Source organism: Bombus impatiens, unplaced genomic scaffold (assembly GCF_000188095.3).
Source record: "Bombus impatiens unplaced genomic scaffold, BIMP_2.2 scf_0264, whole genome shotgun sequence".
NCBI lineage: Eukaryota > Metazoa > Arthropoda > Insecta > Hymenoptera > Apidae > Bombus > Bombus impatiens.
The window spans coordinates 912776-938994 of NT_176683.1; the positions used below are offsets into that span (position 1 = coordinate 912776).

Sequence of the window (26219 nt, forward strand, 5' to 3'; positions counted from 1 at the left end):
AGAAATTATACGCCATTATTCCTTTTATAATGTTTAAATACTGATTATAATTTCTATAGTAAAATATAATATTTCACGTATCACAATCTCCAACTGAAATATGTAACCGTCTGATTGCTCGATAAACAACTGGCTATAATTTGCATATATATACAATTAGCGATCTGCTGATCCGATATATCAATCTTTTAGTCGTTTCGTTATAATAATATATTATTATTGGCTTCATATGATTATCGTCTATACTATATTAGCAAAATGGCAAACCTATATTTATTCAAATCATATCTATTATAAATCGATATTTCTATAAAATATTTTACGTTACTTTTCTTTCAAAATAAATATAATTTATTACGTACTGGGTATATAGTACAATAAAAATACTAAGTATGAAATAGAGCAATCCTTTGTATGTATATCAGGATTAGTTGAAGTACAATGTTTAACTCTCAGTGGAAAAAAGAATGTCGATACAATTATCGCCTTTAAAGGTAGTCTCCCTTCGGAATGAAGTTGGGTCATTAGTAAGAAAGGCAGAACTCTTACTCACATCGATGAACACGATAAACCACTTGTTTTACATGTAAACACGTTCTGCTCTGGTAATTGAACGGGTTCATTCTCAGGTTCTTCTACCTATTATCATCGAACTGACATTGAAATAGCGGTTTTTTTTTGCAAAAATTATTTTAGAAACGTTTTCATAAAAAAATTACTGAAACAAATAATTACGTACAGACAATGATTGCCGTGATAATAATAATAATTTATCGAACGTATCATTCTTTATTACACAATACATTAGGATAGTAAAAGTAACAGCAGGTGAAGATATTAGATTAAATATTTTAAAATGTATTATAGCTAATCTATTATTATATATGTATAATATAATATATTATAATATACATATATTATATGTATAGTAAAAGGCGCTTAAATCTTAATTTCTATGCAATTCGAAATATATTAGAGCGCATCACTAACTACAAGCCCTGCCTACCAAAATTTGCATATGTAGTGGTTTAACAGATCAACGTAATAGGCTGACGGGCGGCACTTCTGAACTTCGGGATCTTTGTCTTTCTTTTATATGTTCTCCTCGTCTTTTCATTTGGAACAGAACGCTCCTTTACCAGTCTTCTTGGTAACATGTTGAGTTTATCCCTTTATGAACTGGACCAGTCAAATCTTTTGGTCTCCACCATAAATATACAAAATGAATATCGCAGAAGGATATCGACCTTTTAAAAATTATATTGAAGCGCTCAATTGCGATATTATCCCAAATATTTGATAAAGCATGAAACAATCTATTTTTTATTATGATAAAATAAACGAAAGATAGGATAACAATTTTTTCATAATTTCTTGATATTTATATTTCTTGATATTAGATTTATATTTACTAATTGCCTTGGAAGAATAAAATTATTTCATATGATTATCCTGAACTCACGAGACTCTGAACTAATCAGAATCTTCCTGATAAATTCAACAAACCGAGTACATTATATCTCGTTAAGCAAGCCGTGTTCCTCGCCTGTTCGATTAATTCCTGTGCGGATAAAGTCGTTTATTTGTCATAGTACCGGCTCTAATTCTTCTTCCTTTCTCTTAATTATACCGTTACGTGTAATCGCTCTCCTTAATTAGTAGCGTTTTTTTTTGTTCCGTTTCGGGCCAAGCCCTTCGTATCCTCGATAAATCTACCAACTTATCCCGTGAATCTTTCTTCACGGTCGGATAATAAATATTATGGCCGATTAATTACAAGATTTACTGTCGATGGTGTCATTGAAAAATTTCCATACATTCTATCCTTTCCTTTCGTATGGAGTGTTTTTTCTATATTAAATACAAGATACACGTGTGAATTTTTGTAACGTTTTATTTGCAGATACATGGAGTTTGATTAAAGATATTTTAATTACGCTATATTTTATATAGAATATTTTAAATTAATTTAATTACACTAATTTAATATAAAATAAAACAATCAATGTTTTCCAATCGTCGTGTAGGACTTACCTGATTTCATTCATTTCCAACTTCTCTAGATCTCATGAGATCTATCTACATTTCTATAGCCATTCAAAAGATTTCATACAATAGAATTATACTAACAAGGCATTTAGCAAAACTTCAACTGTATAAAAGAGTAATTTTTCAACTGAATAAACCGAGTGGGACGTCTGATATTACAAATTCTTCCAGTTGGTCGAATTTGTTCAGACATTGATAGGACAGTGGTAATTACACCTTAAGACCCCTCGTTAGAGTCGTGCAATTGCTCTAATAAATTTGCATATTTCTTGTCAAGAACACATGTGCCAACCAGAGCGTTAAATTATAGAGCAGTTCCTCTGATCCAAGTAATTGGGAGCTAGTGAAATTACTAAACTTTTTCTCTTCTTTTTGCTGCATGTATATAATACTATTTAAGATTGTATGTAAATTAAATAAAAGCCTCGTAATAATGATCCACGTTGTTATGAAGATATTGTATTCTTACAATAATTAGAATTGTAATAAGTATATCTGGAATATCATACTGTGATAACAACTTCTTGTATTGTATAATATCTATATCGAATAGTTCTAACGATTTATATACATGAAATCATTCTTTTACAACATTTAGATAATAAATCAAAATTTGATGATATTTAAAATGTATCGATGTATGAATGCTTTCTACATTTTCTACGCCCGTTACACCTTAGATGGCTGAAAAAGCTTCATATTCCAAACTACATATCAAGTAATACATAGTTCCCTCTGGGACATACGTAATCGTCGATTAAGCAAACGTTTATAATCAAAGATCTTTAGAAAGGAAAAGAAAAAGTTCGCTCAGTAAACTGTATGACCCGTAATTCATAGTTGCTCGTGAAACATTTATAATAAACGTTTTCCTCGCTCGCATATCGCACTGTAATAGCGATGAATTTACGACCGTATGTTACGTTTTTCAATGACGTTCACAATGCTGGCCTGTTATATGAGACCACGATCGAATCGCACAGTTAGTAAACTCAATAATTACCTATACCGTCTTGTATCGTCTGTTAAAGTTCTGATTACATGCCGGTTGGACGGTGTGAATAAAAGGCATCAACGAAATCAACACCTTCCCGATTATTATACGTACCTAATTTATATCTATTGCGATCCTTAGTCGAGATTTACACAACATAAAAAGTATAATCCTTAGAAATATAGATAAATGATTATTTTGAACCTATAATATTTAATTGTTAACTTCCTGTAACGTTCACATGATATTTAAATGCACATAAAACTTAATAATTAATAGTAATTAATATTGCAATTTCGTCGATTCACATTTATAAATGATAAGAATTACAATGATATTTTACAGAATCGTAGGCTACAGTAAAATTACCATTTAATTATAACTATTTGTTCCATATAAATTAGTTTCATGATAGATATTACAAACCATAAACTGTATGAAGCATTGCAATTAATTTTAAGAGATAACGAGTGTTAATGACAATGTCCAGGGACAGGATGCCTGACAGAATACATAATCAAGTAGTATCACGGCTAAAACGTAAACCATATGGCCATAATTGACCGATCATGAGATCACTTCGAGAAAAATAAAACATTGTAATTAATAATAAATGGCAAGAAAGACATATGTAATACATAGCCATATCTTCATTTATTCAAAGCTTCGAGTTTGCATAAAAGTAGTAGGTCTGAAATTTTCTTCGATCGAACGAATAGTTCAACAGAAGCAATACTGCCAATTCCGTTTCCGACATTTCACACTAGCCGCAGGAGTACCAAAAGTATTGTCTTTCGGTATAATCATGGCCGGGATTAGAGCAGACACCGAGACATGCAATCCGCTCGTGTTTCCTGCAGCTACAGATCAAGGAGGAGGAAAAAAAGCATCCACAGTATTGTTACTACGTAGGGTCGATGAAACTGCTAGGTGGCATCTAATGAGAAGGAGCGGACAATGAGCCTTTCTAACTTAAGTGCCCTAGGGTGAATACCAGAAGGGTGCTCCTACCACCCTTCTTATTTCATTCATTTATTCTCACGCTTGCTTCACGAATCAGACGAGTTATCTGACGAGAGAGCTCCACTATGAATGGTTTCAATGTTTCCGCAATATTTCAAAACAGAAATCTAATTAATCGAATAATCATATTTGAATTTCAAACATAAAATATGTTCAGAAGATTGTGCGAAGAATTTTGTTTCCACCATAAAATTTAAAGAAAAGGAAAGAAAGGTTCTAAATGATCATTATACCTATAATTAATTAATAATTAATATCTGATAATTTTAATGTAACATTTTTTAATATGTTATATCAAATATTATTTAACCATCTATATCATTGAGCGAACTACATAATAATAAACAAACTAATTTTATACTTAAAACAAATTTTTATTTTTTTATATATGAACTAATCTCAACTATTTTTCATAAATATTCCCATATTGAAATATTTATTCAATGATCACATAGCAGTAAAATAATAAATAAGTACATACCAAGATATCATACCATTTTTTATAAAGAATATCAATTTCTTCTCTTATTGTTTCTAATCTAATTTATATCAGAATGATTAAGATCACTACATGACATCCATGTGATAGAAAAAGCTAAATAAAATTTAAATAAAATTTGATTCATCTATATTAGATATATCTAATAGAATTATCAAATGATTAATCAGTATCTTTTTATTAAATCATATAACTCTGTACAATTGTATAAATATTATTTTAAATTCTAGTGTAAGTTATAGAATTTAAATTGAATTAATATGAAAATGATATAATATTTCAATACAAATTTCTGTACATATTTGTTTAATAAAAATAACTCTGAATGATTATTAATATGAGAATAATTAGATTTTATGTATGATATATATTTTAAGTTATATATAAACTAAATTCTTTTAGCTAGTATTAGTACAAAAACATTTTGTTTAATGTTTTTAAAATTATCATAAGAAATCATATTTCTTTTTTAATAATATTATAAATTCTTAACATCATTGTGTATTAGAATATCAAATTTAAGGAAGGAAATAACTTCAAAATGTTGAAACTTTTTAATTCTATTATAACTTAATCACATAAAAAAATGTACAATGAGTGTATTTTCTTATTGCATATGTTGAATTAGACGACTCTTCTAACTTCAAAGAAGCGTTTTAGATAGAAAATTTGTCCTATTGTCATACAAACCAAAACCATAGCTTCAAAAAATGCCCACATAACTACACGAGTATTTGTGCTTTCACTGATAGCTCTGTGATTGCGATCTCTAACCTAAAAGTAAAATATTAATTTTATTAAAAGCTTTAAAAAAACATAAGGAAATGAAGCACAAATTCTAAAGAGAAATTACCTGCATGTATTCTTGCTCATTTTTCACACCCCATAAACTTGTACTTAATTCTTTTATCATATCATCTATTTTGTTATGGTGTGAATCTGAATTTTTCCCATCTGAAGTGTTTTCTACAGGCTTTGGATTTTCACCAATATCCATGTTAAACATCACTACTTTTGGTGTCATACTACTTTTCTGATTGCCAAAACAATATGTATAAACACCAGCAAGATGTGCAGCAAATGTATATTTACCACTGCTTTCTTGATCACCTTGATAAATTATTTTTCCATCAGGACCAATTATTTTTACATCTATGTCTAGAAATCCACCTTCTGCTATTTCAAATGTAAGACCTATGAAAATAATATCATTTTTGTGTGAATATAATAACATTATTTTAAAAGATATTATATGAAATAAATAAGGATATATCTAAGTTAAAATATGGTATATACTAATATAAATACATTAGACGAGTACTATTACAATTTATTATCTAAATTTTTAAATTATAAAATCCCAATAATTTTACCAAATTTGTTTATTTAATCTTTATTGAATTAAAATATTATCCAAATAAAAATTTGATAAATTTAAATTTGATTTATATTTCTTATTGTAATATATTATGCTAATTGAAATAAAATAGTAATTCTATTTGCATAAAAACAAGTTGTTTAGAACATTTTTAAAATAATGATATTTCTAACAGATTTGAGTAAATACTTGTATGTATGTCCTATCAAGTTGTAAGAATGTTTTAATTATCTAAATCAACAATTTTTAATAATGTAGAAAGATTTTTTTATACTATTTTACATGATTTATGCCATATTAATTCCAAAAGCAATAACAGAACCTTTGTTTAATACGTGTATTTTTAATACTAAGAAATTTCTTCGATTAACATTAATCTCGAAACATAAGAGCAATTTTATATCAAAGTTTCATTTTGGAAGATTGAAAGTTAATATTTATCTATAATACATATATTAAAAATAAGTACAGAAGTGAAAACTAACCCATTTTCGTGCCTGTTTCCACATTGTCAAAGAAACATTCTTCGGCATGTGCGTCCACGGTAATAAAATAGCAGTTTACTCTGGAGCTCAAAAAAATTAGGAATAAACACGAAATGAGCCACCTCATTTTATCAAATTACAATTTGAATCAATTAAAATCGACATACGATTTGTCTTTTACCTGCCACTTCACAGTGGCATGTTGCTACCACAGCGCCACGTATGCATTCTGCCGTGAAATAAATAATATAGATAGATGTACGTCCTACAAGAATTATCAAACCCGTCAAAATGATAAATTCCAGATTTTTTTGTAATTATTAAACAAAGCTAGGTGTTTCCAACAAAAACCAAAATAAAATTACAATTATATATACATATTGATTTGCATCATATTAATGTTTAATCAATATATTGAGATACCCATTAAAGGCTAATTGTTCGTCTATTTTATTTTTATAATATAATACTAGAAAGTACCAATTACAATATGTTTAAATATTGAATAAAAATTATTTTACTTTTATTACGTAAATATGTACTTAGAGATATACATTTATGAGATCGTAAGCCTATACAGCACTTCTGAGAATTGCGAGTAAAATTTCGAATAGATTTGGAAATTTAATAAAAGAACAGTTCATTATTACAACTACAATTTTACAGAATTAATTATTTTATTTTGTGCTGAAATCTAAATCTTCTAAATATATTTTCTAAAGATTAGGTTTCTAATGACTGAAATAATTTTTTATTCTCTAATATATTCAATTCAAATTCAACTCAATTCAAAACGTCAATCAATTTAAAAGTATAATCTTTAAAATATGTATGTACTTGTATTTCTTTTACAAAACAATAACATCAAAATTTTAGCGCGCTTGTAGAAGTACGATGTTTATATAATTATACTATTCGAGTGAAACACTTTTTTTACTGATTAAAACAATTTTTAATTCATTATTTACCATCAATTTATTAAATTAACGTAATAGTGTATATATATATAATAATGAATGAAACACTATATTAAAAGTGACTTATTTAACTTCGGATGCATATAACAGAAACATTTTATATAATACAAAATATTACTGTATTTATTTATACATATTATGTGTATATTATTATCTAATCTAATTTAGATTGTAGTATTATTTGATAATGTATTACTGTCACATGTAGTTCATTCATGGTTCATGATTTTATGTTATAAAAAAGCAACATAAAATACAAATTTTTTCTGAAACAATCAAAATTTATTGTTAAACATTGTTAAAAAATAAAAAGTAGGAAGTATGAGTGGTATGTGCTCCCGATACATAATAACACGAAATATTTTTCACCATCATCGAAGACAAGATTTCGTTGTTACTTCATCTTTTGTACCATATTTATCTTCCAAACAAATACGTAGCAATTCTGATTCGTACGTATATATACATAGATATATATATACATATATATATATAGTATTATCACAGTATCATTTATATAATTTAATTGTTATATATATATATATATATATATATATATATATATATATATATATATATATATATATATATATATATATATATATATATATATATATATATATATATATATATATATATATATATATATATATATATATATATATATATATATATATATATATATATATATATATATATATATATATATATATATATATATATATATATATATATATATATATATATATATATATATATATATATATATATATATATATATATATATATATATATATATATATATATATATATATATATATATATATATATATATATATATATATATATATATATATATATATATATATATATATATATATATATATATATATATATATATATATATATATATATATATATATATATATATATATATATATATATATATATATATATATATATATATATATATATATATATATATATATATATATATATATATGTATATATAATGTTGTCACAGTATTATTTATATAATACAATTGTTAAAATGTAGTACTTGTTTCATCATTACTAATTTTCAAGTGTAATACCAGTAAAACTAGCATATGTTTCCTATGAATCTATGGATGGGAATAAAAATGCTTCCAAGCAACCTATAATAATAATGCATGGTCTTTTTGGTTCAAAGACTAATTGGAACTTATTATCAAAAACAATTCATCGGGATACAGACCGTAAGGTAGATACCTGGATTTTGTGTAATACAAGGAATACTTAAAATAAATTTATAGGTGATAACTGTAGATGCAAGAAATCATGGAGATTCCCCACATTCTTCAGACATGACATATAGTCATATGGCACAGGATATAGTTCAACTTATGAATGATTTAGGATTTCAAAAATCTATATTAATAGGACATAGCATGGGTGGTTCTACGATGATGTATGTAGCTTTAAATTACCCACAGCTAGTAGAGAAATTAATAATAGTTGATATGTCTCCGGTGAGGGTCAGTCCTCAGCTCATGGAAATGGAAAAAATATTCAAAGCCATGCGCACAGCAAATTTAGAAGGAATCCCAACATTGACAAAAGCACGTACTAGTATAAGAGATCAACTTGCAAATACTATTAAATCATTACCTTTACGTCAGGTAATTAAATATTTATTATATTCCATATGAACAGTTAAAATAGCTGTCATTCATATAAACTAACATTTTCTTTATTTCAGTTTTTAGTAATGAATTTAGTAGAAGCAGATATTGGGAAATATAAATGGCGGGTCAATTTACCTGTATTAGAGCAAAACTTTGCATCACAAATAGCTGTATTTCCAGATGTAGGATCAAAAATATACAATGGACCGACATTGTTTATAGGTGGTTCTAACAGTGATTATATAAGAGTAGAAGATCATGATAAAATAAAAAAATTATTTCCATCCGCTGGATTTACTTATATAAATGGTGCAAATCATTGGGTTCATGCAGATAAACCAACAGAGTTTTTAAAAACAACAATTGATTTCGTTAATCAGACATAATTTATTATCATTTCATATGTAAAAAAAATACACAGTATATTTTGTAAATATATACATGTATTTGTGAAGTTTTTGACATTACATATAAATCAAGAGAAAAATAGTGAAGTAAAATATAATTTTATGCAGTATAAATAAATCATAAATGTTGTGCTTGTTAAAAACTTACAAAGCTCATCTCTTTAGCCTCTTGTTTGCTGCTTTCATAAAAAATACATTCAATGTCATTAGTTAAGATTTAGTAGTGATAAAACTGACAAACAGTTTTACACAAGGCCATATTTAAAATAATAACTATTTAAATATTAGGCATCATAATAGAATTTTTAATTATTATAAAATTAAAAAACATTTATTTAGCTATAAGTTCAATATAGAAAATTGTTCAATTAGATATGTATTCAATTAGAAGAGTGAAAAGTTGCATGTGAAGCAAATTCAACTTTTAAACATTAATCTAAAAATTTGTGAAAATTGCAATTATTTATAAAAAGAAATAAATTTGGAATTTTAAATTAGCTAAATATTTGCTACTATTATCACAATTATTTTTTGCAAAGTGCAAGTTTCCTACTGACTTTATCTACTAAAGTACATCATGTGTGTGTCCACCATTATATGCATAATCAGCTTTATTATGCATGACCAATTGATTGTCCACAAAATAAAACGAATCTGAACGTGTTTCAAATGGATTTGCAATCATTTCAGAAACTGTAAATTTTATATATTAGAAATTAATAAAATTACATTGAAAAATTATTCATTGCTTACCCAAGTCAGCAGGTAAAGTAGGAAACTCATAAATGTGTTCACAAGTATTCTTGCTATTTGGTATACAAAATCCAAATTGAAAGTCAAAGGTTTTCAACAATCTATCCCGAAAGAAATGACGTTCAATCATTCGGAAATTGTTCACTGGTTTAGAACCCACCAAAAACTCAATTGTAGCTCCGACAGTTTTTAGTTTAAGAAATTGAGGTGTAAATTGATACCGTACAAAACGGCCAGTATTAGCATCCTCACAACCAGATTCTTCATTTTCTGGTTCCAGATCTTGATTGGAATCACATTCTAAGATATAAATAATAAAATTTCATTTCTGTATAATATATCAAATATAAATACATTTGTGTCAAATTTTGTTGTAATTATCATTAATTATAATATCTACAATTGCTAACCAGTAGCTGGTGGTTTTGTTATCTCAAATAATATTGCTCCTGTCTCTAAGTCTCTGATTTGAAATCTTGTAAAATCTATGTCATAAATATTTGCCTCTGGAGAACATAAATACTCTGAAATTAATATAGATATGTAATATATATTTGATCTTCCTTATTTATTAATATATTGAAATACAAAAAATATCAGTATATACTATCTTACTGTCAGTAATTGTAGGTAATCGTAGCACCATTTCTGGGGTTATAGTTGTTTCCTGAATATTTCTATTATCTGTACTTTCCTGATCTGCTGATGGTGTAAACGGAGCAATAGCTTCATTTGACTTATTCTCGCTATCAACACTCATAATTTAAGCGTAATTGAACAATATAAAGACAATTATTTATATTCGAGATCACGTATGACAATTATAAAATATCACATATGATATTCATTGAATATCCTTAAATAAGGTTTCCCCTTGTCAAAAATATTTTACCTAATATTTTTCGTTGTAAAAATATTTATATACTCAATGTTACTTCCATTGCATGTATATTGTGGCATTTCTTTATATATCAATAATTATTTACGTTTTATACAAAGTATTAATCGTGATATTATGGCTATCGAAGAAACTATCGACTTGATCACTTATTTAAGAAAGTAAAAAAAAATAACTAGAAATCTCGTGTTACTAGTACTTCGTGGATTTCCAGGGAAATTGAATTTTCAATTAAAAATTAAATTAAAGAATTATACATTTTATACATATATATTTATTTAGAGAATTAGAATATTAAACTACGCATACGTTGACAAACAGATATTTATGTTGTATGTTTTATGTGCGCAACAAAATAGAATTTTTTACAAATTATTTTAATTTACAATTTTAAAAATTGGTGAATAACACATTTTAGCCAATAGTTGCAATATCATGTAACTACGGTTTTATACACAGATTCGGCAATTCGTAGAATTTTTGCTAGCGGGGAATGTGATCATTTTGATCATGATTTTGATGTATTCTAATTCTCTTTTTAGTCGCATAGTGGCGCTGTCGCGAAATTCTGAAAAACACGCGCATGCATCTTTGTAACAGTAAGCGACGAAAGATATTTTTAGGCTGCTATACTACCATCACTACTACGACTCTTATTGTGACCGTGGTCGGCACTCATTTTACCGCCGAAGCAATCATGCACCGATTAACGCATTACTTTTGACTACGTCATTGATAATGAATGCGTATATGTGAGCTTTTGCGAGTTTCGCGATAACGCCATCATGTTGCTAATAAGGAAATTAATGTTATATACGACATAAGATATCAAAATGTTAACACTCCGTAGGAATTGTCGAACCTACAATCATATGTATAAGGTCAATAAGATTCACGTTCTTACGAGATAGATGAAGATAAATAGAGTTCTCTGTCTTTGTCTAAGGCATTCACATCATGCCACGTATGTGTAGCCAAGGTTTTATGTTTTCTATGTTGATTTTTCACAACTGGACAGGACTTCAATTAGGCTTCGGTATATGAATGGCGAGACTTATTTATATGATCGTGGTCACGACCAGTAAATTAGCTACTCATTTCTATCACGACTCAATTTTCGGATGATTTCCCCTAGAGAGTGTCGAGAACAGTTTATAGTCTATATGATTGTAGTCTGTCTCGCAGAGTGTAGTCTGAGAACAGACCTTTCCATGCTCTCCATCTTGATGTTTTTCGACTCGAAAGCTGGACGGTTTTCCCTAACGAATGTCCAGACCTGTTTATATGATCATAGTGAATAGTGATTGAATAGTAGTTAAATATTTCACGACGTTAGATTCATGAAGTCTTCATATGTTTACAATAAACAGAAAATTTATATATGTATTATCGGAAGCATATTCAAGATATATAATAATATATAACATAACAAGTGTGTATCCTGAATATAACTACATATAATTTGTTGACAACAAAAGAAAGTTTTACAAGATAAGTGAAAGGTAAACATGTCAACTCGATTTTACTAATATTTATTGTCGATTATGTCAACTATTACAAAGAATGTTCGTACGGAAAATTTAAAGAGACGCTTAAAGGAATCGTTTTGTTTAATGGACACTGATACTGATGGTTATTTAGATTATCATGAAATGAAAGCTGCATTAAAAGCTTTGGGATTTGCAGTAAAAAAATCTTACATTTTATCTATTATACGAATGTATGACAAGCGTGGATATAATAAAATTTGTTTCGAAGATTTTAATTACATTGGTACGTTTAAACAAAAAATATCAAATTTAATCAAATAATCTGTTATTTATATTCTTAAGAAAGTTTGTAATAAATAATGCGTGTGTTTTCATAATCAGTACTATCTTAATTAAATTTTACACTTACATAGTATCAGAAAAGTTAAATAAGCGAAAACCTTTAGATGAAATTAAATATGTGTTCAAATTATTTACAAATGAGACTGCAAATGACAAGATAACAGTAGAAGATCTCCAAAAACTTAATAAAAAGCTTGATTGTAATCTGACTAATGAGGAAATGGAACTTATGATTAAAGAATTTGATTTGGATCAAGATGGTTCTAGTAAAACAAGAATTTGATTTTGAATTAATTAAATTATTGAGGAAATTTTAATTTTATTGTTTATTTCATTCATTTTATATTATAAATAATTTTGCAAATTATACCTATGATTTCAGTTGATCAAAGTGAATTCTTGGATATTATGGCAGATCTGACATTTTAAAGGACGTTTGTTTTCTTGTTGTGAATATAATTATTATTTCATAATATTGTTGTGAATATATTCATTAATATTGTCACAATGAATCTTGGAGTTAATTGGGAGGAAGAGCATAGACGGACATTATTAGAAGGAAATGCAATACTGGATCGCTCATCACAATCTATTGCTAGATCTCAAGCAGTTGCTGTTGAGAGTGAACAAATAGGAACAGAAGTAATTTCTGAACTGAATGAACAAAGGGAACGATTATTGAGAGCAGATAGAAGATTATCCCAAACAGATGAAGAATTAGATAAGACAAGAAGGATATTAAATGTTATGCGAAGAAGAATTTTAATGAATAAGTTTATATTAGTTTTAATTATATTACTGGAAATAGCTATACTTGGTGCTATTATATATAAGAAATTTATATAAGAAATATAGATTGTAAATATTATCAATGTTGTATATAAACATATATATACATATAATTAATTTATATGTATATACGCACAAGCATTCAGTGCATTTTTATTCATGTCCTGTGTAATATATATTATGCAATATAATATATGTGCACATTTTATTTAATGTTACATTGTAATTAATACGTTCCAATGAATTATATGTAAAACAATAAATATGTTACAATTTGATGCAATTTTACAAATTGATATACCCTGAAAATCATTGGTATATGATATTGAATGAAAAATTATCAACTACACAATACTTGTTACTAATATGTATGCATATGACACAGTTATTTTTAAGTCATCGACTGTACATACGTATTTTACAGTTATCGACTTAGCAGACTGAAAACTTAGTCAATGATTCGCCATAGCAAACCGCAGAGGGCGTAAAAAACACTCTGTTTTTTTCGAGATCGGTATTTCAGAACATGAGATACAAAGTCTCATATATAATGTCATGTCTATTCTATACTTAGTTAATGTTGGAAATTAGAACGACTAAGGATTGAGGAGTCAAGGAGAATCTTTAACATTTTATGAATTAGTAGATGATCGGGTCATGGCGTATGTTAATGTTGCTGAATGGAAAACTGAACAAGTGTGCGAATGGTTGAAAGGTGCGAAAAATTGAATTTCCTTTTGAATCAGTGTTATACATCGATATATTTTAAGGAACAAGTGTACTCTATTATGTGCAGAAACAATGTCGTGAAAATTTGCGTGTGAAAATTTTGCAGTATACGCCCGCACCTGTCTCTTCGCCCCTCTTTCCTTTTAATCAGTCCCTTTATTGCATGTATAAAACAGTATTTATTCCATTATTCATTACAATCACATAAGTCGTAAATGATCATTATAAAACGAATCTTTAGTAATACTAAATCTTTCCTAAAAATATTTTAAAACTGCAATATTTTCATTTATTTTCCTAATCTGCACCATTAATATTCGGAGGAGTTTATAAATGATTATTGTTCGCGTAATTTCATTATTGTTTTTTTCATTGTTATTACTTTTGAAAGAAACGAAATACTAAATGAGTAATTATTATAAAAGCAAAAATTATAATTATTTTTCTCTTATAACTTTGTTCAAATTCATGTACCAATCTTTCATTAAAATATTATGATTTCACTTTCACAATATCCTTTTTTTCTTAAAGTAATTGAATCCTTTAGAGAAAAAAATGCTTCTTGTTTTAGGTTTGGATAATTCTGTTCTTCCCTATGTGCATAGCTTTACTAATCATGGTGTTAATGGACAACAGTTATTAAGTTTGAGACCCGAAGACCTAGAACACCTTGGAGTATTGAAACTTGGTCATCAGGAAATTATTCTTGAAGCAGTAGAATATTTGAGAAATTTCCATTATGAACTTGATCGTGAAAATCTGCAACTATTGGCATTGCGACTGTCTTGTCAAGCGCATAGTTTACAAAATGAGTTGTCTCATCAGACAGATTCGAAGCCTGTTACAACCCAAACATTATCTGATGTAGCATCAGTTATAATGGCTGTAAAACCATTAGTAAGGTGGCTTGATCGACCTCCCTTTAGTGGACAATTAGAATATAATGACAAAAAAGTTGAATTAATGAAGTTAGCTTTGGAAATGGCCACATGTGCACAAAGAGATAGATTTGCAGAAAAACCAATAGAAGAAATTAGAACAATTTGTGGACAATTAGCAAAATTGGCAGATTATATAATACAAGATATTACTGATCCTATGATATTACAACCTGCTAGTTTAGATTTGGCAACATTAAAAAAGAAGCCAGGAGATGATTTAGTAAGTTCTGAAATAATATCAATTTTTTAAAATAGGATAATATTCTTCTATTTTATTTTTATTTCTAAATAATTTTATGTAATGAATATAATATATATAAAATATTTAACATAAATCATAAAATAGTATACTTCATAATCATTAAAGTTATCTGCTACATCCTTTAATGATAAAACTATAACCATTGATTCAACACATCTGTAACTTCCTATTTAGATAGTCTTGTATTATAGAGTGAAACTGTTAGAGTAATATAATTATTTCCTAATAGGTATAAAGAATTAAAATTGGAAAATATTTTCTTTTGTAGGGATTTTATATTTTACCATCTTTTCATGGAGCTCATCAAATTGCGGAGATTAAATTTGGATCAGCTGCACATCAGTGTGGTAAAATGGAAGAAGGAGATGAGATTGTACAAGTAATTTTTCTTTTTTTTTAAATAATTAAAAAATTATATTTTTTATTCTTTTCTGTTTTTTTCTGTGTTTATTTGTTATGAATATATAATACAAATGTTTAATTTAATTTAAATATTTTCCAGGTAAATTATCAGACTGTAGTCGGTTGGGAACGAAAAAATCTTTTAGAATTATTTCGCGAAAGCCCAGCAGAAGTATTATTAACTTTGAAACGTAGACCAAGACATACAAAAATATATGGTCAAATTTACATAAAACCATATCGACTTCCAAGCAATAAAAAAACATCTTACACAACACGGTGGCAACACAATCTTCCTTCTCCAAGGCCAGAATTATTAACTATACCAGATTTTACAATGCCATTACCAAGGTATATATATATAGACATGTACCTCATTTATAAAATATATACAATTTCGTTTCTAATATAATATAAATTTGTAAATTTGTTTAGGCCAAAGAATCCCAGTCCAGAACCTGCAAGCATTCTAGATACTGTTAATATGTTAGACACAATGATTATAGATAGTAGCGATTCGGATAGTGAAACAGATCCACCTTTATCTATTCGATTATATTCTACAAAACCAAGAAATTCAGTTCAAAGACGAGCTACTATAACTGGTGCTAGTCCAACTACCAAGCATGGAATTGATATAGAACAATTTTGGAAAGAATTGAAACAGGAACATAGTACAACTTCTCAATTGCGGGACAAAGCAGCATCTTGCGCTCATGGTTTAGATAATGTACCATCAAATATACGACCACAAACATGTATATCTATAGAACAAAACAAAAGAAAAAAAAGGAATGATGGACAAACTGACGATAAGAAAGTACAGTTTCAAGATAAATCTATGATGAAACATGATGTTCCTCAAATAGGTAATACAATCAGCGTAATAAACGAGAAAAAAGATGAATGTAAAACTATCCAAAATTGTGAAGAATTGTGCAGTAATATAAATACAATCAGCCAAATTTCTCAAACATCTGTTAATGTTACCAATAACAATAACTTGAGTGATACGAGTGTGCCTTTAGATGAATGCAACAATTTTATTAGGGATAAACATAGTAATAGTAAGAGTACGATAAGCAGTAAGGAACTTAGTATATGTAACAGTAAAGAGCGAGGAAGATTAGATAAAAGTTACAGTACACCAGCGTACGATTCAATGGACGCTGACAGTATAGAAGACAGAAGGCAAAAGTTGTTTCATGCGTTAGAACCGTCTGCAAATAATGTAAGCAATGTATCCAGTAAGACTGATGTTCAATTGACTTCTGCGAGTTCCGAAGATCAACAAAAATTAAGAGATATTGATGATCAAAAACAAAGTATTCAAATAAATTTTGATAATATTATTAAAAAAAATAATGATACTGATAAATATGTTACACAAGATAACAAAAAAAAACAATGTTCTGAATCTGAACATTTAGATTCGTTTAAAACTTCTATGTGTAAGGTAATTGATGCAAACCACAAAATCAGTATAGAAAATAACCAAAGCAATAATGAATGTATTAGTATTGATGTAAATAAATACGACAAAAAGAACATAACAAACAATTTAAGTGTAGAAACGGAAAATATATCAAAAATACGTAATACTCAAAATTTTATAAATAATTCAAGTTCCAATCATGAAACTAATGAAGATAAATTAGAATCAATAAATAGTTTTATGCAAAACAGTGGAGAAAATAATTCAAACCTAAATAAATTTGAGAAGATTCTTCAAACATTTAATGGACCAAACCATTGTGGTCTAACAGAACATAAAAAATTAACAGAAAAAAAAGCTAATGTATCAGTAAAAGAAAATATCCAAGCTCAAAGACAAGTATGGACAAATAGTGATCTGAATTTTACTGAAAGTAATGTACAGATATATAATAATATTACTAATAATATTACTCGAAACATTCCTCAAATTCAAATTTGTCGAAAGATACAGAATGATAATACAAAAGCTGAAGATTTAATTATTCAAGGAAATGCAATGCAATCTTGCAAATGTGTAGAAGTAACAAAAACTGACTCTGATAAGAAGTTAGAAAATAAACCTCATCTAATACCTCCAGATCCGCCTCCACGTAAATATTATTCAAAGTTAACAATGGATTCATCTATAAGTAATACTTCAAAGATGTTTGATGACCAAGAAAAGTGTTGTACGCCAGAAAAAATTAATACTAGAAAAGATTTAAAGAGTTTGGAATATTATACGGAAAATCATATCAGAAGTACCTTGGATTATAAAGATAAGCAGGATTATTTTGACGTTTGTAATAGTTTTACAGAAAAATTAGAATTTATTGATGATATGAATACTCTAGATAACGAACTTAGACCTAGTTTAAACTTGGATTCTACATATTTAGAATACAATGATAAGCAAATAAAGGAAACTAAGTTTATCTGTGATAAATATGAACCTATTGTTGAGAAGTCTGTATACACTAATTCAACAATGGAATACCATGATACTGAATCTTATTCTCAAAATACGGATTCTCCAGATGGTTCATGCTCTTCAAAGCAATTTCTAGATCATAAATCTAAAGTGTCTGAAAAGGAAAAAAGTTTTGAGAAAGGTGTAGTTAATAAAGCTATGATGGTGGCTAGAAGTATTGGATTGCATGGAAGTTTAAGCAAATCTTCCAGCAATAGTCCCAGAACTAATAGAAAACGAAGTATATTATTTGCAAGTAAGTAATTGTCACACATTGTATATATTTAATAGATATTAATATATATTAATCTTTAAATACTTATACTTATTGATTTTTATATTACCTTTAACTAGGAAAGCGGAATATCTCTGTTAAAGATATAGGCACAGGTGATTTAGAAGGATGGTTAACATACCGCACGAGAGGTGCAGGTGGTGCTTGGGCCAAAGCTTGGTTTGTTTTAAAGTGCTCTTCTCTGTACAGGTTTGTTAACCAAATTTTTATATCTACATATTTATCTTACAAATATTTATTTTATTATATTTTTAAATATAGGTTTAAAACTCAAAATAGTATAAAAGCCGACTGTCTCATAGCTTTAACAGGATTTACCGTATCACGAGCTGCCGAAGTAAAATCAAGAAAGTATGCGTTCAAGGTTTATCACACAGGAACGGTATTTTATTTTGCTGCAGACACTGAAGATTTTCTTGCCTTATGGGTAGATGCAATTAACAAAGCAACCTTAGGTGCGGATGGCCACAGTAGGAATAGTGCGCTTTTCAGCGAAACTGACGAGAGCGATAGCGAACAAAAAAGTAAAACTAAAAATGTTCATACTTCGGAATATAAACCGAACTTTGAAAAATCGTTCGGATCATTAAAAAAAGTTGTTCGTAAAGATTCTCCCTCGTATAAGGATCATGAAATTAGTGGTGCTAGTTTAGATAGAAAATATCTAAAATTCCTTGGTGCAAGAAACAATGTACCTGTTCCAACTGCACAGTTTAGAAGTTACAGAAGAGTTCTTCCTACATCTACGCCTAATAAGTAAGAGTTAGTGTGGAATACCTCGTTTAAAACAAAAATAAAATATGAATATTTTTCAGGAAACAAGATTCTGTTCCAAATTCGCCAGATTTGCAAATGACGATTGCAGGAAGTACATTTTATGGATTATGTGCATCTCATAGTGCTACTGATATGTCAACTAGCACTCAAGATATGGGTGATTACAGGCGTACCACAGACAGGTAACATTTTATGTTGCATGCTACAGAACTAATATATCAATTTTGTTATATTATTTAATCTTTTATAATTCTACTAAACTTAAATTATTATGGTTTTATTTTTTTTTATTGTACACGCGAAAATAAATTTTTAACTAAAGAATAATAGCAATTAAAAATATTGTTATATTTTGCATTTCATAATAAAATAATTAACTAAAAATATTGACTGCATTTATTTTATATGTATGTATATATTTTGTGCATGTTTTTCCTTATTGTAACTGTTTTCCTATACACTATCCTTAATAAAGTAGAGCACATTTTATTCGCTTTTACACATACATATCTCTTGTTATCCTATTGAATATTGTAAAGTAATTAGTGAAATAGTATTTAATATTTAGGTGTCTCAGTAACAGAAATAGAAGAGCAGAAGATTTACAAGGTTTTATTACATTAGAAGAATTCATGTTGTTGCAACAAGAAGATCAAAGACAAATGACGAAAACTAGGCCTGTATCACCACGGATGACTCCTTTAACTAGCGATCACGTTCATGTCCAACATAGGAACTTTCATGATAATGAGACTGTTAATGAACAATCCAGATTTGTCAGTGATGGAACTTTCAATAATGATGTTTATATTCGAAATAAAAATAGTGATGAAGTAGTCAATAACGCTGCTTCTGCATATGGTTATTCTCGGAATATGGATACCATTCACGCAGTGCGACAATATAGCGAAGATTTTGATTCAGAAAGAAATGAATATAGAGGAGAATCATCAAAACATTCGGTTTATAAAAAGTCGAACGAATTTTATTACGCTAATAAAAAAAAATTATCAGATGGCTCAAATATTCAGCAGTTGAAGCCATGCAGTTCATTTCACTGTAAAACTATCACAAATGACCAAAAACCTTCTTTGTGTCATAATAAATCAGATATTGTTGATGGGTCTGGGAGGCAAATGAGCTTGAATTGTGAATATAATACTAATATTTATACAAATCCAGCACAATCTTCAAGTAATCATGACATTTCTAGATCATATGATTATTATTTGCCTAAAAATGTCAATAATTTATCAGAGGACATGAAACTGACACCAAGACGACTTACTCGAAATGATGGTAACTTTCATTATTTATATAATAACTTTTTAATATATCAAGATTAATACGATTTCTTTTTCATTTAGGTTCTTCAGGATCTACCAACGACCTTACGTTTCATACTTTCTATGAAACTTTACAACGTGCAAAGAAAGATGCATCCATTAGTCGCAAAGGAAGTTTCAATCTAACAAATCGTCGTGATCATGTTTCTTCAGACAAGCATTGGTTGGACTCTTTGCGACGAGGTGATAAAAAAGATATCAATTGTGATAAAACTCGTTTGAAAAACGTAGCACAGTACCACCCACCACCTATACCAACTTCTCCATTCGAACAAGAAGGTATGACTGCTGCATTTGAGATGCATTTAGATAAAGGTGAACAAGTTCAAAAGACAAATCGATTGAAAAATTTGTTTGGCAATAAATGTCAGCAGAAACCTTCTACACTTGATTTACCTAAAGAAACACAAAAAACTTTATTGGGTAAATAATATACTTTAAATTTCAGTTATATTTTATAATAATCTTTGACTATAATTTATATATAAATTATAGGATCACCGAGATTACACAGAGCGTTATTTAAAGAAAAATGTTACAATCAGTCACGATTACCAAGTCGATCGAGCAGTCAGAGTCCTGGCGATAGTGGAATCAGTCAATCTCATAGTTCCTTCAGTGGAAATAGTCCTCAAACTCTCAGTCAGAGTTTTAGTTCGGTCAGTTCTGTTAGTGATTGGAGTCCAGATACACCATCGCCGTGTACTCCAAATTTAATATCGAAGGTATATATTTCAATAAATAGTAATTATAAATATTGTGTCAAATATTAACATAATAACAAGTATTTATTTTTAGGGTATTGCAAGTCAGCCCTCCTATCAGAAAGGTCATGCAAGCATAGGTAGAAACTCATTGACACCACCGACTTTGCCTTACATACCACCACCTACATCACCACCACCTGATTATCCTGGTCTTGAATATCCACCAGTATTTGAACCTGGTACTTATTCTCTCTTGGATGCTTCATTACTACGTAATCGTAATAAAAGCAATCGAGATACTCATTAACCAATGACACAACTTAGTTCGTTAATCTACACAATAATAACCAAAGATAATGTGTTTCTTTAATCATTTATCTATATATAATCAGGTATTTTATATAAGGAATTCAAAAACAAAATAATATTTTTTCATAAAGTATTAAAATTTAACCGTCCATTTTATAAGAATCTGAAGGTTATTGAATCATTTTTTTATACAAATTGAAATTATAATCTATCCACTCAATGGTAAGAGCAAAATAATAGTTGAGTGGACGACTGAAATTTAATACGATATACCATTACTTTAATAATATAAAGATTACTTGAATTAGACTACGCGCGCAGTAGCGACAATTTGTCGCGCGATAGTTTTGTCACTCTCGCTCGCATCAATCAAAAGTTCAATTTCATCTTTTAATAAAAAAAAATGTCCTGAATTGCGTTGTCAAATGCGCCCAAATCGCATTCTTTTCGTAAATGACAAAACTGTTGTGCAACAAATTAACGTTAGTGTGCGCATAAATTATTATTTGTAATAATTATTAATATAAGTTGCTAAATTGGAACTTATTACATCTTTTAAAATATTTTAATTACACTAAATGTTTATTGTATATTCATTATGAAACCCTATAATAATTACTAAGTAGGTAGATTTACATATAAATGTTATATATGTAATGTAACTTTTATACATAATACAGATAAAATGATATGTTAATGGATGAAGAAAATTAATGAAAAATTTGATGACAAACATTAATTGCTTGCAATAGCAAACAAAGAGATCAATTTTTTCATTTCTAAATGAATAATTATTTTATTATTATATTCATACATATATATGCAAAACTTTTTATTATAAATAACTTTAAATATGCGAAACAGAAGTGCTCTTGAATGAACATTATTAAAACACACAAATAATATAAATTACATTTCGGTAAAATATAGCAAAATTCTGTTATACTTTTTTAAACATATTTTATAAATAGCTTTAAATATACATTAATCGTCGTATATACATATATAATATACATATATTCATACATTTATATATAATGTGATGATGTGTAAAGTGCCTACATATCTCTTTTATATAATTTTTGTATATATGATTAAAATCATACTTTTTTAGCTATTAATGTAATTTGAGCTGCATGACTTTATTATATTTTATGCTCAAAAAATTTTGAAGAAGTATTATATAATTAAAACTATTCAAGTTTTAAATTATGTATTTTGTGTATTTTTTACAATAGTTTATAGTTATTATATATGTATCTATATATTAAAAATTTAATTGTATATAATAAGGCTGGCTATGAATATTATAAAACGCTTTCATTACTAAAACAAATGTTTGCAACGTGTACGATAATATTGAATAAAATAAATTATTCGATACACTTTTTATCATATAATATAATAATCAGACTGTGGATCGCATAGAAATCAGTGGAAGTTGAAAGAGATATGCAATCCAAGTTCATTTCCCAGATTGTGAAGCCGAAAAATAAAAGAATAAAAGAATATAGGACTGCGGATATATGTGTAAATTCATATTTTTATAAATTCAAGTAAAAAATGGAATCTAAATAGACAATTGATTTATTTACTAAATAATATAATGAGTACTAAATTCTGAGATTATTTAGATATTTTTAAATATTATGTACATAATGTATAATAATAGCCTTTATCATATATATTTTAAATGATACAACTTTATTTAAAATTTATGTTTGCTTTGATTTTAACATATTCGTTTCGTTTGTTTTGTATGTTCGATTATCTCGTAACTTGTAACGCTCGATTAAAAATTATCTTATCGATAGAAAAAGATATCGATAACCTATCGAAGGACTTTTTGAGTTGTGTCTTGTGTCAGTTGTATTCGCGATCGTTGTGTCTGTCTACTGGAATTTTGTGAACTAGAACATAAAATAAAAGAAAGAAATTAACAAAATGTCAGTTCCAATTGATTATATTGATTTAACGACTGACCTACCAGATCAACCTTCAAAATTACGAAAAAAGGATGAAATATTTGTTAATTTAACAATAACAAAGTCACGAAAGCGTGGTTCTAAAAAACAAGTTGCACAACTTGAAGATTCTATCATGTACGTATATATTATCACATTATACTTCCTTAATTTTAATCGAATTTATTTGAAGGTAAACATTTTTTTAGAGAAATAACAGATAATAATAGATGTAAAGATGTACAAACGATGGAAATCATAGATCTAGATAATATCAATAGTCCAAAAGAAACTGGAATATGTTATGCTAATGATTCTGGAGAAGAAAAGTTAGTTGTATTGACCTGTCCAATATGTTATGAACAGTTGTCTTCTAAAATGAAACCTATGTCTACTCCTTGTGGACATATATTTTGTACAAAATGTATAACTCTAGCTCTACGAGTACCTAAAGTTAAAAAGTGTCCAACATGTCAAAGAATTATTAAATTACAATCTTGTACCCGTTTATATTTTTAAACATATAGATTTTGGTTCTCATATTTATGTACTTTTTATATTAGTACTATCATAAAAATGTAATTTGCCCTAAGTTTTGAGTATTTTAAAGTGTATTTTACGATATTTCTGTAGTTATATAAATTTCAATACTTAATCTCTAATTATGTATAGCATATGCTGTTATTTTTGTATCTATTCGTTATAATAATTTAAGACTTAATACACTTTTAATTTATAAGAAAAAGAAATTAAAGCATTTGATGAAATCTAAAAGTGTATCTATTTCAATACATCTTGATTTAAAGGTCATTCATTGTTTATATTTTGTTGTTACCTTGAAATATCTCCAACATATTTAACATAACATGAACTATTTTATATCCTTTGTGTATCTGGTTTTATGAAATTTATTGACATGATTTGATGTATTCTCTCGATTAGTATAATTAAAATTTCAAAATGTTTAAGACAAAGAAAGTACAAAAAGAAAATCATATGTCATTTTTCGTTGGAGGCACTGCAATTGGAATGGCTGGTAGATATTATTTTAAATTATAATATGATTATGTTCTTTGTATTCAACTTATGTAATATACATATTATTTATTTCATAGCTGGTCTATTAGCTGGAAGATTATTTTCAAATACATCAATTAAAAAAAATCAAAAATTTGGTAAGTAATTTTTAATAATTTAAATAAAATAAGAAAAGGTGAAATAATTCTTAATATTTTTCATTTTTTTCTATATAGAACCTGAAATTCTTATCAACAAAAATATGAAAAAATATTCTCAGGATGATAATATTTATGATGTATATTTTAATAAAAATCATCGTAATATACGTTCTAAAAGTGCTTCTCGATACAATGAGAAAAATCACATAGAGAAACCAGTGTCACCAATTTCTTTAAATAAATTTGATGATAAATTAAAAAATGATATTAATAATATTAATTCAAGTTGCAAATGCAACAAAAATGAACATAAAGTCTTTCATGATAACAAAAGTCATACTCCATATAATATAAGTATAGAAAATAACAATGAATACAATGCACTTACTGATATTTTTCCAGAAAACACAAATTATTTTAAATTAGAAAATACTAAACAAGAATCTTCACATGCTGTCCAATCAGAAAATAATGTAAGTGTTAAAGATGAAAATTGTTTGAAAGCAATAAATGTTGAAAAAGAAGCATCAAAAGCTGCAAAAATTTATGAAAGTATGCAGTTAACAGACATATTTAACAGTTTATCTATTAATTTCTGTGAAAACAGTACTATCTATAAGAATCTCCCAAATATAACAAATTCTGGGAGTGGTTCAAATATTTCATCAAGTTACACTGATAATGCCAGTAATATGGCTACATATGATACTACATATTCCGAAAATGCAGAACAAAGTAACATTTTTAATTTTTCTTCTATTGAAGACTTTTATGAAACTGACATAATCTCGTCTACAAAATACAATAATTTCAATGATATCTAAAAGTTTTTAAATGTAATAACTAGAGTGCAGATTTTTATGGGTTTTTAAAAAATTTTTAAAGTACAAAATTACAAAACATGATCATAATATGAAAAATATATAAACTGTCCAAAGTACAATGTTTTCTATAATGCTCGGTAGATAAAACAATTGGCCACAGAGATCCTTTAATGTGAAATATCAAGTTAAGCCATATTAATTCTTTAAAATTCTTTAAAAATCCGCAATCTAGTAATAACTATTACAAAGTTAAGTTTTTAAACTAATAATATTGTTATTTAGTTGGAA

At 27.5% G+C, this 26219-nt stretch overlaps 8 protein-coding genes across 13 annotated transcripts; 6 read left to right on the forward strand and 2 right to left on the reverse strand.

Moving 5' to 3' along the window:
- Nucleotides 1–5104: 5104 nt before the first annotated feature.
- LOC100747560 (transmembrane emp24 domain-containing protein 2) lies at nucleotides 5105–6674 on the reverse strand. Of its 3 annotated transcripts, none has more exons than XM_012384663.3 (4): nucleotides 6596–6638; nucleotides 6429–6508; nucleotides 5419–5759; nucleotides 5105–5339 (listed from the first exon to the last, which is right to left on the reverse strand). In XM_012384663.3, the coding sequence occupies exons 2-4, from the start codon at nucleotides 6430–6432 to the stop codon at nucleotides 5190–5192; spliced, it is 495 nt and encodes a 164-aa protein (XP_012240086.1). In that variant the 5' UTR covers nucleotides 6433–6508; nucleotides 6596–6638; the 3' UTR covers nucleotides 5105–5189. The 3 variants fall into 3 exon arrangements, with proteins under 3 accessions (XP_012240086.1, XP_012240087.1, XP_012240085.1); XM_012384664.3 differs by having other exon boundaries at nucleotides 6610–6628; XM_012384662.3 differs by having other exon boundaries at nucleotides 6429–6674.
- A 770-nt stretch (nucleotides 6675–7444) lies between these two features.
- LOC100747682 (protein ABHD11) lies at nucleotides 7445–9532 on the forward strand. 3 transcript variants are annotated; one of them, XM_003488763.4, is made up of 4 exons: nucleotides 7445–7857; nucleotides 8492–8648; nucleotides 8701–9066; nucleotides 9147–9532. In XM_003488763.4, exons 1-4 carry the CDS (start codon nucleotides 7727–7729, stop codon nucleotides 9456–9458), a joined length of 966 nt encoding a protein of 321 aa, XP_003488811.1. In that variant the 5' UTR covers nucleotides 7445–7726; the 3' UTR covers nucleotides 9459–9532. The 3 variants fall into 3 exon arrangements, with proteins under 3 accessions (XP_003488811.1, XP_024222808.1, XP_012240084.1); XM_024367040.2 differs by having other exon boundaries at nucleotides 7727–7857; nucleotides 8463–8648; XM_012384661.3 differs by having other exon boundaries at nucleotides 7727–7857; nucleotides 8503–8648.
- Nucleotides 9533–9543: 11 nt separating this feature from the next.
- On the reverse strand, nucleotides 9544–11356 carry LOC100747805 (protein unc-119 homolog B). The gene is made up of 4 exons (XM_003488764.4): nucleotides 10848–11356; nucleotides 10643–10756; nucleotides 10233–10532; nucleotides 9544–10172 (listed from the first exon to the last, which is right to left on the reverse strand). Exons 1-4 carry the CDS (start codon nucleotides 10990–10992, stop codon nucleotides 10045–10047), a joined length of 687 nt encoding a protein of 228 aa, XP_003488812.1. The 5' UTR covers nucleotides 10993–11356; the 3' UTR covers nucleotides 9544–10044.
- Nucleotides 11357–11973: 617 nt separating this feature from the next.
- LOC105680640 (vesicle transport through interaction with t-SNAREs homolog 1B) lies at nucleotides 11974–14027 on the forward strand. 2 transcript variants are annotated; one of them, XM_033320266.1, is made up of 3 exons: nucleotides 11974–12094; nucleotides 12161–12632; nucleotides 13345–14027. In XM_033320266.1, exon 3 carries the CDS (start codon nucleotides 13470–13472, stop codon nucleotides 13806–13808), a length of 339 nt encoding a protein of 112 aa, XP_033176157.1. In that variant the 5' UTR covers nucleotides 11974–12094; nucleotides 12161–12632; nucleotides 13345–13469; the 3' UTR covers nucleotides 13809–14027. The 2 variants fall into 2 exon arrangements, with proteins under 2 accessions (XP_033176157.1, XP_012239975.1); XM_012384552.3 differs by having other exon boundaries at nucleotides 12000–12632.
- Nucleotides 12639–13334, forward strand: LOC100742020 (cell division control protein 31-like). Its single transcript, XM_024367043.2, has 2 exons — nucleotides 12639–12903; nucleotides 13034–13334. Exons 1-2 carry the CDS (start codon nucleotides 12675–12677, stop codon nucleotides 13243–13245), a joined length of 441 nt encoding a protein of 146 aa, XP_024222811.1. The 5' UTR covers nucleotides 12639–12674; the 3' UTR covers nucleotides 13246–13334.
- A 381-nt stretch (nucleotides 14028–14408) lies between the features above and the next one.
- LOC100748006 lies at nucleotides 14409–22544 on the forward strand. Its single transcript, XM_003488766.4, has 12 exons — nucleotides 14409–14466; nucleotides 15052–15641; nucleotides 15952–16062; nucleotides 16186–16436; nucleotides 16521–18787; nucleotides 18886–19015; nucleotides 19088–19582; nucleotides 19642–19785; nucleotides 20172–20902; nucleotides 20971–21372; nucleotides 21445–21674; nucleotides 21748–22544. Exons 1-12 carry the CDS (start codon nucleotides 14409–14411, stop codon nucleotides 21961–21963), a joined length of 5625 nt encoding a protein of 1874 aa, XP_003488814.1. The 3' UTR covers nucleotides 21964–22544.
- Nucleotides 22545–23690: 1146 nt separating this feature from the next.
- On the forward strand, nucleotides 23691–24739 carry LOC100748127 (E3 ubiquitin-protein ligase RNF4). Its single transcript, XM_003488767.4, has 2 exons — nucleotides 23691–24067; nucleotides 24139–24739. The coding sequence occupies exons 1-2, from the start codon at nucleotides 23910–23912 to the stop codon at nucleotides 24446–24448; spliced, it is 468 nt and encodes a 155-aa protein (XP_003488815.1). The 5' UTR covers nucleotides 23691–23909; the 3' UTR covers nucleotides 24449–24739.
- Nucleotides 24704–26186, forward strand: LOC105680642 (putative uncharacterized protein DDB_G0282133). The gene is made up of 3 exons (XM_012384560.3): nucleotides 24704–24965; nucleotides 25045–25104; nucleotides 25183–26186. The coding sequence occupies exons 1-3, from the start codon at nucleotides 24890–24892 to the stop codon at nucleotides 25929–25931; spliced, it is 885 nt and encodes a 294-aa protein (XP_012239983.1). The 5' UTR covers nucleotides 24704–24889; the 3' UTR covers nucleotides 25932–26186.
- The last annotated feature ends 33 nt before the right edge of the window (nucleotides 26187–26219 follow it).

Coding starts and splice junctions, on each gene's coding strand:
- LOC105680642 (XM_012384560.3), top strand. CDS start 24,890: ATGTTTAAGACAAAGAAAGTACAAAAAGAAAATCATATGTCATTTTTC. Junction 24,966..25,044: donor CACTGCAATTGGAATGGCTG/GTAGATATTATT, acceptor TTTATTTCATAG/CTGGTCTATTAGCTGGAAGA. Junction 25,105..25,182: donor TAAAAAAAATCAAAAATTTG/GTAAGTAATTTT, acceptor TTTTCTATATAG/AACCTGAAATTCTTATCAAC.
- LOC100747560 (XM_012384662.3), bottom strand. CDS start 6,555: ATGAGGTGGCTCATTTCGTGTTTATTCCTAATTTTTTTGAGCTCCAGA. Junction 5,760..6,428: donor GGAAACAGGCACGAAAATGG/GTTAGTTTTCAC, acceptor TTATTTTCATAG/GTCTTACATTTGAAATAGCA. Junction 5,340..5,418: donor ATGAGCAAGAATACATGCAG/GTAATTTCTCTT, acceptor TTTTACTTTTAG/GTTAGAGATCGCAATCACAG.
- LOC100747682 (XM_003488763.4), top strand. CDS start 7,727: ATGAGTGGTATGTGCTCCCGATACATAATAACACGAAATATTTTTCAC. Junction 7,858..8,491: donor ATACGTAGCAATTCTGATTC/GTACGTATATAT, acceptor CTAATTTTCAAG/TGTAATACCAGTAAAACTAG. Junction 8,649..8,700: donor ATCGGGATACAGACCGTAAG/GTAGATACCTGG, acceptor ATAAATTTATAG/GTGATAACTGTAGATGCAAG.
- LOC100742020 (XM_024367043.2), top strand. CDS start 12,675: ATGTCAACTATTACAAAGAATGTTCGTACGGAAAATTTAAAGAGACGC. Junction 12,904..13,033: donor CGAAGATTTTAATTACATTG/GTACGTTTAAAC, acceptor ACACTTACATAG/TATCAGAAAAGTTAAATAAG.
- LOC100747805 (XM_003488764.4), bottom strand. CDS start 10,992: ATGAGTGTTGATAGCGAGAATAAGTCAAATGAAGCTATTGCTCCGTTT. Junction 10,533..10,642: donor AACAAAACCACCAGCTACTG/GTTAGCAATTGT, acceptor TTTATATCTTAG/AATGTGATTCCAATCAAGAT. Junction 10,173..10,232: donor TACTTTACCTGCTGACTTGG/GTAAGCAATGAA, acceptor TAAAATTTACAG/TTTCTGAAATGATTGCAAAT.
- LOC105680640 (XM_033320266.1), top strand. CDS start 13,470: ATGAATCTTGGAGTTAATTGGGAGGAAGAGCATAGACGGACATTATTA.
- LOC100748127 (XM_003488767.4), top strand. CDS start 23,910: ATGTCAGTTCCAATTGATTATATTGATTTAACGACTGACCTACCAGAT. Junction 24,068..24,138: donor CAACTTGAAGATTCTATCAT/GTACGTATATAT, acceptor ACATTTTTTTAG/AGAAATAACAGATAATAATA.
- LOC100748006 (XM_003488766.4), top strand. CDS start 14,409: ATGGCGTATGTTAATGTTGCTGAATGGAAAACTGAACAAGTGTGCGAA. Junction 20,903..20,970: donor ACGACTTACTCGAAATGATG/GTAACTTTCATT, acceptor TTTTTCATTTAG/GTTCTTCAGGATCTACCAAC. Junction 21,373..21,444: donor AACACAAAAAACTTTATTGG/GTAAATAATATA, acceptor TATAAATTATAG/GATCACCGAGATTACACAGA.